This window comes from Octopus bimaculoides, chromosome Z, assembly GCF_046866305.1.
Source record: "Octopus bimaculoides isolate indiv1 chromosome Z, ASM4686630v1, whole genome shotgun sequence".
Lineage (NCBI taxonomy): Eukaryota > Metazoa > Mollusca > Cephalopoda > Octopoda > Octopodidae > Octopus > Octopus bimaculoides.
The window spans coordinates 20,659,706-20,674,705 of record NC_142944.1 but is presented as its reverse complement, the minus strand read 5'-3'; the positions used below and the strand labels follow the sequence as shown (position 1 = coordinate 20,674,705).

The 15,000-nt window shown below is 37.1% G+C and overlaps 1 protein-coding gene across 1 annotated transcript in view; it reads left to right on the top strand.

Moving 5' to 3' along the window:
• LOC106867814 (uncharacterized) overlaps positions 1-15,000 on the top strand; it is a 48,861-nt gene that overhangs the window by 14,815 nt on the left and 19,046 nt on the right. Inside the window, exons 4-8 of the mRNA XM_014912837.3 lie at positions 2,934-3,109; positions 4,054-4,239; positions 6,572-6,653; positions 8,760-8,837; positions 11,769-11,902. Coding sequence (XP_014768323.1) covers positions 2,934-3,109; positions 4,054-4,239; positions 6,572-6,653; positions 8,760-8,837; positions 11,769-11,902 — 656 coding nt within the window. The remainder of the gene's footprint in view (positions 1-2,933; positions 3,110-4,053; positions 4,240-6,571; positions 6,654-8,759; positions 8,838-11,768; positions 11,903-15,000) is intronic.

The following is a 15,000-nucleotide window of genomic DNA, read 5'->3' as shown; positions in this document are numbered from 1 at the left end:
CTACTGACCGAGACCTTTGGAAATGTGCTGTGCGTGAGAAGACCCGGCAAGCCAAGTAAGATCGTTGCCAGTGCCCCTGGACTGGCTCTTGTGCGGGTGGCACATGAGATGCACCATTTTGAGCATGGCCGTTGCCAGTACCGCCTGACTGGCTCCTGTAGGATTTTCGAGCGAGATCGTTGCCAGTGCCCCTGGACTGGCTTGTGCGGGTGGCACATAAAAGACACCATTTCGAGCGTGGCCGTTTTCGTGCGGGTGACACGTAAAAGCACCCACTACACTCTCTGAGTGGTTGGCGTTAGGATGGGCATCCAGCTGTATAAACTCTGCCAAATCAGACTGGAGCCTGGTGTTGCCATCCGGTTTCACCAGTCCTCAGTCAAATCGTCCAACCCATGCTAGCATGGAAAGCGGACGTTAAACGATGATGATGATGATGATGATATATAACAAAAGAGGGTGTGTATTTCCATGCAGGATAAAATATAAGCAAATTTGTTGTTGAAAATGCACCTAAATTTTAAAAATTTCTAATTGATTTTAAATAAATTTACTTACATATATACCAAACTAGTTTCAACAATATTTTTTGATTATCAGTGGAAAAAATACTGTTGAAACTAGTTTGGTATATATGTATGTAAATTTATTTAAAAACAATGACAAGTTTTTCACAAATGTTCCTTTAGTCATTCCGCTATGCTCCTAGATGTCTCCCCTTTGTATGTCATGTTCATATCTTTACAAGCACCTTCTATGCATCTTATGCTGTAAAATACATTTCTAGTTCTACAGTTAATGCCAGGGCTAATCCTGCATACCATGCAGTTATCATTGGTACATATGGTATTCTCAAAGGGGTACGTCCTACATACTTGTGATCTGACGGAGTTCCCTAACTTTTCAACAATCTTAATGTTGAGTTTGGTCTCCTTCAGGTCTTTTCTAAATCTATGGGTTAGTTCTCCATGGGCTGTGGCCTTTACAAACATCACTCCTTGATATTTGTCGGTTTTATATCACATGTTCACTCTGTTTGCTTTGTCACAAGTTCTTTGTTTCTATATTTTAGTCTTTACTAAATATATTGAAATTAATTACTTTATAATTATAATTGTTTTGCTTTATTTTTAGTCTTTACTAAATATATTGAAATTAATTACTTTATAATTATAATTGTTTTGCTTTATTTTTTTTGTTCGCTAGCAGCCTTCAAAGTTACTTTTATTTGTATTTGAAGGTTGTTCACCATCACAGCTGTGAAGAAGACAATCATTACAGTACACCATCTTACACATACCTCATTTTGTCATCATCATTCCCTAATACACACCGTTATATATATACACATCTCATATACACAGCTCATGCACATATTAGTGTCCTTTATATACACTACCATACACCATCACATTTGTATACACATCATGTTTAACTCTAACTCTCAATAGTCACTTCCATATATCTTATATAAGTCTTATAACACATTTTACCTCTCTCCATCTGTTTTCTCTCCTCATTCCTTCTACAGAGAGGAATGAGGAGAGAAACATCAAAGACTTCTTCCATTTTTCCTGAGCGTCAAACTAATACAACCTGTTTGTTGTTCCCTCACTTGTCTCTGTCTTTTGTTTTCCTTTGTATAATTTTAAAGTAATATATATATATATATATATATATATATATATATATATATATATACAAAAATTCTATAATTACAAGCATAATTATAATTAGGGTTTAGCAAAATTGCTTCACCACATACTGAAATTTAGAAATAGCAGTTAAATACTATTCCTCTACTATAAGATATCCTATGGTAGAGGAATAGTATTTAACTGCTATTTCTAAATTTCGATGTGTGGTGAAGCAATTTTGCTGAACCCTAATTATAATTATGCTTATAATTATAGAATTTTTGTATAAGGTTACCGATAAAGGTTATTTTAACTACTTGGTAAAATGATTAATTATTAATTAATTAATTAATTTTACCCTTTATTATTATTATTATTATTATTATTATTATTATTATTATATATATATATATATATATATATATATATATATATATATATATATATATATGTATGTATATTGTCTTGCAAGTACTCAGTGACCCTGTCAGTGAAGGTGCCACTTAAAAGTACCCAGTCCACACTGTAAAGTGGTTGGTGTTTGGAAGGGCATCCAGCTGTAAAAATCATACCAAAACTGACCTCGCCTGTGCTGGTGCCACATAAAAAGCACTAAGTTCACTCTGCTGGGTGGTTGGTGTTAGGAAGGGCATCCAGCTGTAAAAATCCTGCCAAAACAATTTACAGAAGTCTGGCGCAGGCTTCTGCCTAGCCGGCTCCTGTTAACCATCCTACCCATTCTAGCATGGAAGATGGATGTTAAATGATGATGTGTTTGGATACTTATTTATCATACCGTGTATGTAATGGTGTATGTTAGTGAAACATGGATAGTGAATGTAGAGGACTATGCTAATACAAGCACTGGAGCATGATACAGTCCTTGGGTCTGTCATGTCCCATCAAACCATCCAACCCATTCCAACGTGGAACGTGGATGTTCAATGATGGCTGTGGCGATGGTGTTGTCGTTGCTTCCCAGTCACATTGCATTCCGCTATGAAAAGCTGAGAGCAAGGAGGATGGTCAATTGGTTGTGCTTTATTATATGAATGAAAGGGATCAGATTTAATGATAGTTTATAGGCAATGTGATGATGATGATGATGATGATGACGATGACGATGATGATGACGATGATGACGACGATGATGATAATGATGATGATGATGATGTTGGATTATTGGCAATGTGAGTGTGTGGCCTTGATGCCTTTCTTCAAAACACGAGTGATGGAACTTATTCTCTCTATAATAAAATATACACTATTCATATGTATGCACTTTATCTTTGACAGGAATGAAAATAGCCAGACTAAATCAAAACTGAAAACTGTTGTAAAATGTCTGCAAAGTCTAAAGATAGAATTTGTTAGTATTTCTGATATAGCAGAAGAAAATAAGAAGTATGCCAACCAAAAAGTTAAAGAATTCAGGAGCTATCTTCAACAAATCATTGCTGCTCATCAAACAGGTATGTCATTATCATTCTGATTAGCACCACCATAATCACCATTGATTTCATTGATAACACATGGTGCATCTACATAGGGGTGGGGGGCTCAGTCTGATAGACATAGCAGTTAAATCTACTCTTAAGTCACATACTGCTGCTTTGTGTGCTTTGTCTGGTCGTGGCTGGAAGACTTTCTATCATAGGCCTGTTAGATCATGGAGTTAAACAACAATAATTACAACATTGTCGTCGTTGTCGCAGCATTATTATCATCATTGTTGTCACCACCACCTCCACCACCACCACCACCACCATCAAAACCACCACCATCACCACACCACCATCATCATGATCATCACCACCATGACCACCACCATGACCACCATCATCATCTTCATCACGGCCATCACCATTACCATCACCTCCATCCACCACCACTGCCCCAAGCACCACTATCATCATCAATACCACCACCAGTACCACCATCATCATTATCTTCACAATCACCACTACCACCACATCCATCCATCACTATCACCACCACTACCACCACGACCTCCACTATCATCAATACCACCAGCACCACCATCATCATTATCTTCACAATCACCACTACCACCACATCCATCCATCACCATCACCACCACCACCACCTCCACTGTCATCAATACCACCAATACCACCAGCATCAGCACCACCATCATTATCCTCATCTCAATCATCATTTTAATATTTCATTCATCACTGCCAGTACCTTCCTCTGACCATTTTACCATTCTTTAATGTCATGAGTTATTTATGCAATCAGTTAAAGTTTAGATCGGACATGGAATTGCTTGGTAAAAATTGTGTTCCAGAACAAAATAAATTAAAAAGTCAGTTGTTCTTTTAACATAAATGTTTCTTCCAAAAGTCTATATTCTATTTTTTTTTTTTTTATCTCTTAATTTACTAAATCTCAGATCTTCAGCAAATGAAGCTGAAGAATTTTTCCTTGGAGAAAGAAAATAACGAGTTATTGAAATTGAAGGAGAATTATTTAAAGATTGAAAAGGATAGTCATGTTTTTAAGAGAAATGCTGACCTTGCTGATCAGAAACTGAAGAATTTAGAGAATGCCAACCAATTGAATAAACAAAGAATCAGAGGTATGGATTAAGAAATATTCCTTAGTTCTTGTCAATGCTATTCTATAGAAACCATTGATAGAAATGGGTTTAGGAACTTGGGGTATGCTGAGGTCTGTGAGTCTGATGTTTGGTACACCCACATTGAAAGAATATGGGCCACTGCCTTTGGTTCTGTAGAATATTTAAGAAATGTCTTTCATGTTTTTTTTTGTATCTTTTGTCTTTTACTTGTTTCAATCATTTGGACTGTGGCCATGCTGGGACATTGCTTTGTAGTGGTTTTAGTCAAACAGATCAAGCCCAGTATTTGGTTTTTTAAAGCCTGGCACATAACTGGTAAGTTATGGGCATGTAAACAAACCACCATCAGTTATCGAGCACCAGTAGAGGACAAAGACACACACACACACACACACACACACACACACACACATATATATAATATATATATATATTTACATATATACATATACATATATATATATATATATATATATATATATATATATATATATATATATATATATATATATATATAAATAAATATATGCCAAATTTGTACCAAAACTGGTTTCAGCTGACCAAAAAAACACTAGGATTTCAGTTGCACAAGATCTCTTTGATTGTGTTGAGAACAATGAAAACTTTTTGAAAATGGTCATAACAGGTGATGAATCATGGGGTCTATGGCTATGACCCCGAAACAAAGGCTCAGTCTTCACAGTGGAAGACCCCAACCTCTCTGAGACCAAAGAAAACACAAATGAGTTGAAGCAATGTGACAATTTTCTTCGACTACAACGGGATTGTTCATCATGAGTGTGCTCCACCTGGTCAGACAACAAACAAGGAGCACTACCATGACATTTTGCGGCCTTTGCAGGATGCTATTCATCGGAAAAGGCTACAATTTCATGTATCTGGTGAGTGGCAGTTGCACCATGACAATGTACCTGCCCATTTAGTGCAGCTTGTGCAGCAGTTCTTGGCTAGGCACAGCATTCCCCAGGTCCGACAGCCACCATATTTCCCAGAACTCACCCCTTGAGACTTATTCCTCTTTCCAAAAATCAAATCCCGGTTGAAAAGATGATTTCAGGACGCCGAGGAAATCAAAGTGAATATAACAAGGCAGCTGCTAATTATCCCAGAAAACGAGTTCCAGGAATGCTTCCATCAATGGATGCAGCACTGGATTAAATGTGTGGCTTCCAAAAGGGATTACTTTGAAGGAGATTAAATGCCAAATTGGTACATGTTATAGTTTTGTTTTTATAGAACCAGTCCGGATACTTATTGACCAGACCTTGTACATGTGTACATGCAGGTCAACATGCTTATGTATGTGCATATCAAGTCATTATTGTTATGATATTGAAGTGCTGAGTTCAAAACTGTGATCATGCCACACCCTTGTTTACATGATGCCATGTATAATTCTATTGGTTCCACTTTGCCTGACTGACAAAATCAAAAAAAGAGTAAAGGACAACTCTTAGTAGATGTAGATTCTTCTAATGTTTTATACTCCTTTTCTTTCACTGTTATTGTTCCGATTTCTATGTAAATTGCCCTAACACCTACTTTATATTTGTTCATCTCCTTTCATTTTCCATTACACACATTTTCTAATTTTTCCATTGCTCATCAATTGCATTCATGTACACACACACACACACACATGCACACACACACACAAGTATCGATGTGTGATGTTGGTCAAAAAATTTCACTTTATACGAGCAAGTCCCAGCCTTGTAAGTGAATTCTTATGATGGAAACTGAAAGGAAGTTCATTATGCATGGCACTTCATCCCCACTCCTCATTTGTTTTGATGTTCTCATGCTTGCACAACACTTAATCTTCCACAATCCCACAACCTCCAAATCATTTTCTTTTTTTCTCTTTTTTTATTCCCATTGTCCTTTTGATATTTATGTGTGTGTGTGTGGGGGGGAGTTGGCTGGATGGATTTCCTTTTTTTGTCCTTCTCTTCCTCCCATTTTTTCTTGCTCTCTTGACCAACTCTTCATCCATTTTTTCCCACTCACTGACTATTCCTCTTTTTCATTCTCATTCTTTCCTTTTTTCTGATGAAGGACTAATGTTTGAAATGTTAAGACACTTTTTTTTTCTATCAAAACATTAATTTAATGCCTTATTTGCTAATCTCTGTTACTTCTGCCTTGCCCTTTTATCTTGTTACGGACTTAAGGGTATTTAGTAAAGATCTGTGTAGCAAAAGTTTACATGAGCATAGAATTGGTAAAAAGTAGAAATCATTTTGGCTTTGTTTTATTTATTTCCTGCAAGTCTGAATAAAAAGTTATTCTTTTATCTACATTGTAGAACTTGAAGACAAACTAGAAAATTATCAAGAAATCAATCACCAAAGCGTTATGGAAGGCAATCAATACAAGGATCAGCTTAAGTAAGATAACTTCTTGGATTTGAAGTTTGTTTTTTAATTTTAACAAAGGAAGCAAATAACTAATTTTTTCAAAGACAACACTTGAATTAATTGAATCACTACTCATGTTAAACTGGTTTTTTTTACTGATCCAAATAACAAATTGTATTGAGTCTCATTGTCTTATAAAGTCTAGTCATATAAAACAGTGTATGTACACACACACGCACTTCTGGTTATCCATCAACTCAAATGATGACCATTTTCCTTTTCATTTATAGATTCTTTAATGATTGCACATCCCATTCCATAATGTACAGCTTTTGTCACAGATTGAACATGATAGTGCTCGGTTAAAGCAACATGATGTAAATTTGTATGTATGTCCATTTTCTGGTTGTACTGCTGTATGTGTTTTTTCTGCATATCTTCAACCTCCTTTCAATAGTGAGACCACCAAAGTGAATGGCATATATCTTTGTCTGCTATTGTTGCAGGATTGATTTTGTTCTTCTTCAAAACGATCTTCTGCAGGCACTGGAATCATTTCTTAAGTCCATCAGTCAGGTTTTGATCACAATCTAGCTCGCCATAGTGATTCATACAGAGAAGACATGAGTCACACATGCACACTACATGATCAAACCATTTTAGTTGATGCCTGTACAATACTGCAGGTGTTAGTTTTAACAGAAGGTTTATAGGTATGTAACTCTATCTTGTCAAGTGACTAAAAGAATCTTCTAGAAACACTGGATTTTAAAGACCTCCAGTGTCCTGTTCTATTGGCTGTACTTGCTCTGTTTCTGGGCACCCATGGTGGATGTCCAGTAAAAGACAACTTTGGTATGAGATAGCTGTTTAGAAAGAATCAAGTGGGCAGTCATTGGAAATGGTGCTGCCAAGTTATCTATCAGACTTGGGAGAGTGTGACTGGTTGTACTGTTGCATCGAGGAAATGTTAAAGTGAGAAGGTGATGAAGATGACTTCAATTTTGTGATGTTAAATGATAGATGTAGCTATTTATAATCAGTAATAATGAGGTTGCTAGTGAGAAAGATATCAAACAGTATGGGGATCAGTATGCAGTCTTGCCTAACTCCCATATTTATCCTAAGGGTTTTATATTTCTGCTTTTAACAATAATGAATCATCATCCCTGTGAGAACTAACAGAGGCAGATAACCAATTTTTCTGTGAATATTCCATAAGTTTTAAACAGATGTAACTGCCCTTCTTCAAGATTTCTACTGAAATATTGTCCAGTCTAGATGGCAGTGCTAAATTCAGCAAAGGATAGTGGATTGTCAAGCTGGTGATTACAGACCTCTCACAAAATTCCTCAATATTAGATCTACTAGTTTAGGGGCTGGTTCAAGTATTCTCAGTGTCCCACTATTGCTGATTGGGCTTTCAGCAGAGATGAGTCCCATGGAGCAATTCCTGGGACCACAATGGTCACATCCAGATTTCTTGAGCTTTAATTCACAATTTATGTATCAGGCTATGAAGCAGGAATTGAACCAAATTCCAAAGAGTTTTCCACTGAATAAAAACAAGTGTGACAATAAACTATTTAGATTTCCCTTGTGGGCATTATTCGTATCATTCAGGAGACTATTGGTTGTGGTTTGACCAAGCCAGTCTCAACATAGATGACAAAACATACAGAGAACCCATTTGTTATCCATGTTAGTTTCTAAGGTGGTGAATATCTCTCAAGTTTTAAGTCTGACCGCTGAAGAGATGAGAGTCTTGCCTGCTTGCCTGCCTGCCTACATTCAGGAGGGAAAGGTTAGGGTCAAGGTTAGTGTTAGGCAAGCAGGCATACACAATGGGCTCCTTTCAGTTTCCATCTACCAAATCAATTCACAAGGTTTTTAGCTAGTGCAGGTTATTCTTTCCTAAGGTGCGATGCAAATAAGTTTTGAATTTGCAAAACCTAGAATACATTATTAACAAAAATAGTGATGATGATATACAATGACAACAGCAAAAGCAATGAAAATAATAGCGACAATGGTGACAATGTTAATGATGATATATGATGAAAATTATGTGGTGTGCCCATAAGTGTTAATGAGCCATTTATAAGTGAACCATTCCAATTAATTTTATTTCTGTAGAAATATGAAGAATATGGTTGAAGAACTGAACTGCCAACTAAGGAAAAAGGAACAACATATGGAGAATCTACTTCAGAAGTAAGTCAGATTTTAGATAACTAGGTGACTAGATACATAGCAATGACAATATGAGATGATATTGCAATGAGGATATATTTGTTAGGTGTTTATTTAACAGCACACTAACATCAAAAACATATCAGGTAACAGAGAAAAAAAATAATAACAATAATCCTTTCTACTATAGACACAGACTTGAAATTTGAGGTGGGGAACAGTTAATTACATCGACCCCAGTACTCAACTGGTACTTAATTTATTGTCCCCAGAAGAGATGAAAGGTAAAGTCGACCTCAGTGGAATTTGAACTTTGAACGTAGCAATGGGCGAAATACTGCTAAGCATTTCGTCTAGCGTGCTAACAATTTTGCCAGCTCGCTGCCTTAATGATAATAATAATAATAATAACGGCCCTGTCTACAATAGGCACAACACCTGAAATTTTGGTGGGAAAAAACTAGTTGATTACGTTGATACCCAGGGAAGTAAGGCATTCAGAATATGGCAAATACCTGATGGAGGGTATTCTCTTGGTTGCACGTCACTCAACAGTTTCCAGACGATTAATATTCTGAGCAAGATAAGGGTTCCAGACCGGAGATGCAAATTCCAGGTGAGGCCACACCATAGCTATATAAAACCTCAGATAGATAGCCGGAGAGCGACTCACAAAGGACTTGGTAAGTGATGCCAAGACACCCTCAGCCTTCTTGGCAATTTTAGCAATGTGTTTTGTCCAATGCAAATCGCTGTCGACAATAATGCCCAGGTCACATTCACAAGAAGACTTTTTGAGGTTAGTGTTGTGGAGGGAGTAACTAGATGCTGGGTTTTGATAATAATAACAATAATCCTTTCTACCATAGGCACAAGACCTGACATTTGGGTGAAGGGGTACTCAACTGGTATTTATTTTACCAATCCCTAAAAAGATTTAAGGCAAAGTCAACCATGGCAGAATAGAGCAATTTCAATTCAATAAAAGATAAGAACACCAAACCACGGCACATGTCCACAATACATAGAACTGTGCTTAATAATGCGGTGAAAGCATGTAATTAAAATAAGACTACTCAATAAGAATTAGTATCCTTCTTGCTGACTAGAACCTTCCCATTTGGCATTCATTCATTCCTAATTTTTTCAGCACCGAACAGATACACATCATGGAATCCCATGAAAGATCTAGTGTTAAAGAATGCAATGTAGAATTTTTAATTCTTACTTTAGAATTTTCCTTGTTACTTTATTAGCAGCAGCATGGTATTTTTGCAAACAGAATATTGGTTTCAAATTTTGACACAAGGCCAGGAATTTTTTGAGTGTTGGGAAGGGAGTAAGTCGATTAGAGTGATCTCAATACTCAACTGGTATGTATTTTATCAACTTGGAAGGATGAAAGGCAAAGCTGACCATGGTGGACTTTGAACTCAGAATGTAAAGATAGATGAAATGCAGCTAGACATTTTGCCCAGTGCTGTAACAATTCTGCCAGCTCACTGCTTTATTTGCAAATAAAATATTAATAAAATATCTGGAAGATGGAATTTACAATGAGTGATACTTATCTCTGATAAGGTAGGAAGCTACATAACAACAACAACAATAACAAAAATCAGTAAATCGGTAATTTGAACTCAGAACATAATAGGAGAGTATTGTAGTTCGCTTGAAGCCTTGTGTATTGTTTGTAAAGAATAAAAAGTTTTGAATGGTACAACAATGCACTATAAAACAAAAAATGGACTAACAGGTATATAGTCCATTTTTTGTATTATAGTGCATTGTTGTACCATTCAAAACTTTTCATTCTTTTCAGAACATAATGTTTTGCTTGACATGCCAGCTTACTACCTTCATACAATAATAGTAATAATAACTAGAAAAGCACTCAGATAGCGCAAACCTCCGGCAAGCAGCTCATTTCCACCCATATACACGCATGCTGAAAATCACCCAATTTCCCAAACCAACACCAGCAAAAACATAACTTCCTTGGCGGGGGTAAAAAAAAAAACACAGCCATATGATTTTAAGAAAAAAACCCTTTAAAAGCAGGAATCATCTGAAGCAGTTCACAATCACCAACATCATCAGCAGCATTGTCATTGCTTCCACTTCAACCACATACACCGCCATCAATGTTATGACGGTTACCTTGACAGTCAGTTTCACCACCACAACCAGTATAACCACTGCAATACCACAACTAACACTATCATCAACACCACTATTACCACCATCACTTCAGTATCACACATCACACCGCTCCTGTTGCCATTATAACCACCGATACTATTTTATCCTCCTCCCATACTTATCTTGACCATCATCATCATCAACATTGTCTCTAAACAGCAACGCCACCATAGGTTATGTGGAAATGATGTGTTTTCAAACTGCTTCAAAGAACATAACATTGTAATACTTCATGTAAAGTAAATATAACAAATGAAAAATCCTTCACGAATCCATAAAAATTCCCGGATCACTACCAAAATTTCATCATCTGTTCCTTGTATCATTACCAACTTTTCCTGCAAGTTTTCTCAAATACTGTTCACAATTTTTTTGAGTTATTTTGCACACAGACGGACAGACAAACAAACCAGTGCCGATGAAAACATAACCTCCTTCCTTGGCGGAGGTAATAATAATAACGATGATGATGATGATGATGATGATGATTTCCTTATTTGCTACCAGGGTGAAGGATGAGGGGACAATACAAAGACACATAAAATAATAATAATAATTCTTTCTACTATAGGTATGAGGCCTGAAATTTAGAGAAGGGGGTTATTCATAGATATTCACTCAGTTACCTAACTAAGTAGCAATGATGGGCAAGGAGAGAGACACAATAACAATAACAACAACAACAATAAAAACGTTTATTATTCTTCATACTATGACTATGACTCTATGTTACAATGATGTGTTCTGCAGCAGTCAAATTGAAGTGCATGAGCTGCAACAAAAGCTGCATGCTGTGAGGAGAGAGTGCAATCGAGTGCAAGAGCAACTTAGCACAAAGCAGACAGATGATAATGAGATTAAACGGAAACAACAAGTGACGTCAAGTAAGTTCATGCTTTTAACATTCTTGCTTTAGCAGCTGTGTGGTAAGTAGCTTGTTTATGAACCACGTGGTTCCGGATTCAGTCCCACTGTGTGATACCTTGGGCAAGTGTCTTCTACTATAGCCTCAGGCCGACCAAAGCCTTGTGAGTGGATTTGGTAGACGGAAACTGAAAGAAGCCTTGTGCGTGAGAAGACCCGGCACCTTTGGAAATGTGCTGTGCGTGAGAAGACCCGGCAAGCCAAGTAAGATCGTTGCCAGTGCCCCTGGACTGGTTCTTGTGCGGGTGGCACATGAGATGCACCATTTTGAGCGTGGCCGTTGCCAGTACCGCCTGACTGGCTCCTGTAGGATTTTCGAGCGAGATCGTTGCCAGTGCCCCTGGACTGGCTTGTGCGGGTGGCACATAAAAGACACCATTTCGAGCGTGGCCGTTTTCGTGCGGGTGACACGTAAAAGCACCCACTACACTCTCTGAGTGGTTGGCGTTAGGAAGGGCATCCAGCTGTAGAAACTCTGCCAAATCAGACTGGAGCCTGGTGTTGCCATCCGGTTTCACCAGTCCTCAGTCAAATCGTCCAACCCATGCTAGCATGGAAAGCGGACGTTAAACGATGATGATGATGATGATGATGATATATATATCGATTTAAATAAGAGCTAAAAGATGATCCATTGTAAAAACTTTATTATGACCTATGATCATTTCGATGCAATATCCAGATCAATTCATGTATATTATAAAATATGGAATATTGTATCTCTTCAGGGTCAGATTAATTCATAGCAGACAGTAAAAATAGACAACATTCATAGTTGTCCTAGAATTACATGTAAATAAATATTTTTAATATCTAACAGTTTTTTCTTCGGTCTGAGTTTTTTATTTACTTTCATAAGTCCAACTAGTTCCTTATCTAGCTTCATAGGATAACATCATAAATTAGCATCACTTCTCATTTACTCTGTCTCCTAACGGTTTCAAGACCGATATGCTATACAGTTTCATTATGTATCATGTCTTTTCAACTTGTTTATTTACATGTAATTATAGGACAACTATGAATGTTGTCTATTTTTACTGTCTGCTGTGAATTAATCTGACCCTGAAGAGATATAATATTCCATATTTTATAATATGCATGAGTTGGTCTGGATATTGCATCGAAATGATCATAGGTCATAATAAAGTTTTTACAATGGATCATCTTTTAGCTCTTATTTAAATCTATATACATACAAAAACTCACATGTGAGAATTTTGCTCCGTTTGATAACAGATACAATATTTTTACCAAATTTTGGTAGAGATCTATAAATACATATATATATATATATATATATATATATATATATATGTTTGTGTGTCTGTGTCTGTCCCCCCAGCATCGCTTGACAACCGGTTCAGCAAAAGAGACCGATAGAGTAAGTACTAGGCTTACAAAGAATAAGTCCTGGGGTTGATTTGCTCGACTAAAGGCGGTGCCCCAGCATGGCCACAGTCAAATGACTGAAACAAGTAAAAGAGTATCAATAATTAGAGTTATGTGGGGTCATTCTCAAGTGCTACTGGTAACATGTAACCCAGTACAGCCTGTCGCGTAGTCAAGCTGTGAATAACTAAACTGGCAACCCCACCAATCTTACTTGGTCAGAAGGGTGAATTTTGATACCCTGCAGAATGCAAAGCAATACTCAGCAAAGGGCCAAGAAGCTCAAATAATGTGTATATATAAGAGTTAAACTCAATGGTGAAATGTGTAGATAGTAAAAAATGTGTATATAGAAAAGTTAACCTCAGTGATGAAGAATTCCTGAGCCAGGGTCATGATGAAGTCATGGGAAGCAATATGGCAGATGTGAAGTTGGGCATATTGATCTACATTCAACATATGATTTTCGTTCAGCAAAACTACATGACACAGCCTGGACAGAAGAGCCTCTTCAGCCAATGGTCAGTTTAGGATCAACCAATCTAGTTAGTGGATTAATGTCATTTGAAATGGAATTGGCAATTCATCAATGCACTTTAGCGACTTGAAAACACTGTGGGACCTCATAGTATCCCCAACTAAGATTGGTTGACTAGTAAAAAAAAAAAAAAAAAAATTAGAGTTTGGGGTCACCAGATCATGGTTTCAATTTCCAGACCAGGTGGAGCATTACATTCTTAAGCATAACACTTCATTTCAGATGGCAAAAATTGATTTGATGATGGGAATGAGCTAATGTACAACACAAACATTTGATTGCTTTAAGCAAGTCATTTGTGCAGGTTTGTTCAGCAACAAATTGCAGAACCCTCAGCTTGTCATTTATGACAGAAGTGCTCGTCACGTCATGTTCAAATACATTCCATTTGTAACTATCTCACGTGAATGTGTGTTTGTGAGTGTGTGAGTGTGTTTATAGATTGTGTGGTTATCAAGCCCATTTCCCAACCATGTGGTCTTGGGTTCAATCCCTCTGTACAGCAGCTTGGGTTAATATAATTACAACTTCACGTTGGAAGCGCAAACTTGTAATGATTTTTTGGATGTTGGCTCTCGGGAATTAGCTACAAATTTTCTGTTAGTTATGTTTTTGTCAAATTTTTGAAATATGTATGTATATGTGTGTATATATGGATAGATGGATATATGTATATACTTATCTTTTATCTTTTACTACTTTTAGTCATTGTAATGTGGTCATGCCTGGGTACTGCCTTAAAGAGTTTCTAATCAAACGAATCAACCCCAGCACTTTTATTTTTTTAAAGTCTGGCATTTATTCTATCAGACTCTTTTGCTGAACTGCTAAATCATGGTTATATACACAAACCAACAGTGGTTGCCAAGCAGTGGTGGTGGGGCGACAAACATATACACAAAGACACACTCACGCATGCACACACACTCACACACACACACACACACACACTCACACTCACACACACACATCCACTAATACATACGTGATAGGCTTCTTTCAGTTTCCATCCACCAAATCCACTTTCTAGGCTTTGGTCAGCTCAAGGCTATCAAGAAGACACTTGCTCAAATTGTCAGGCAGTGGGACTGGACATGGAACCATGTGGTTGGGAAGCAAGCTTCTCAC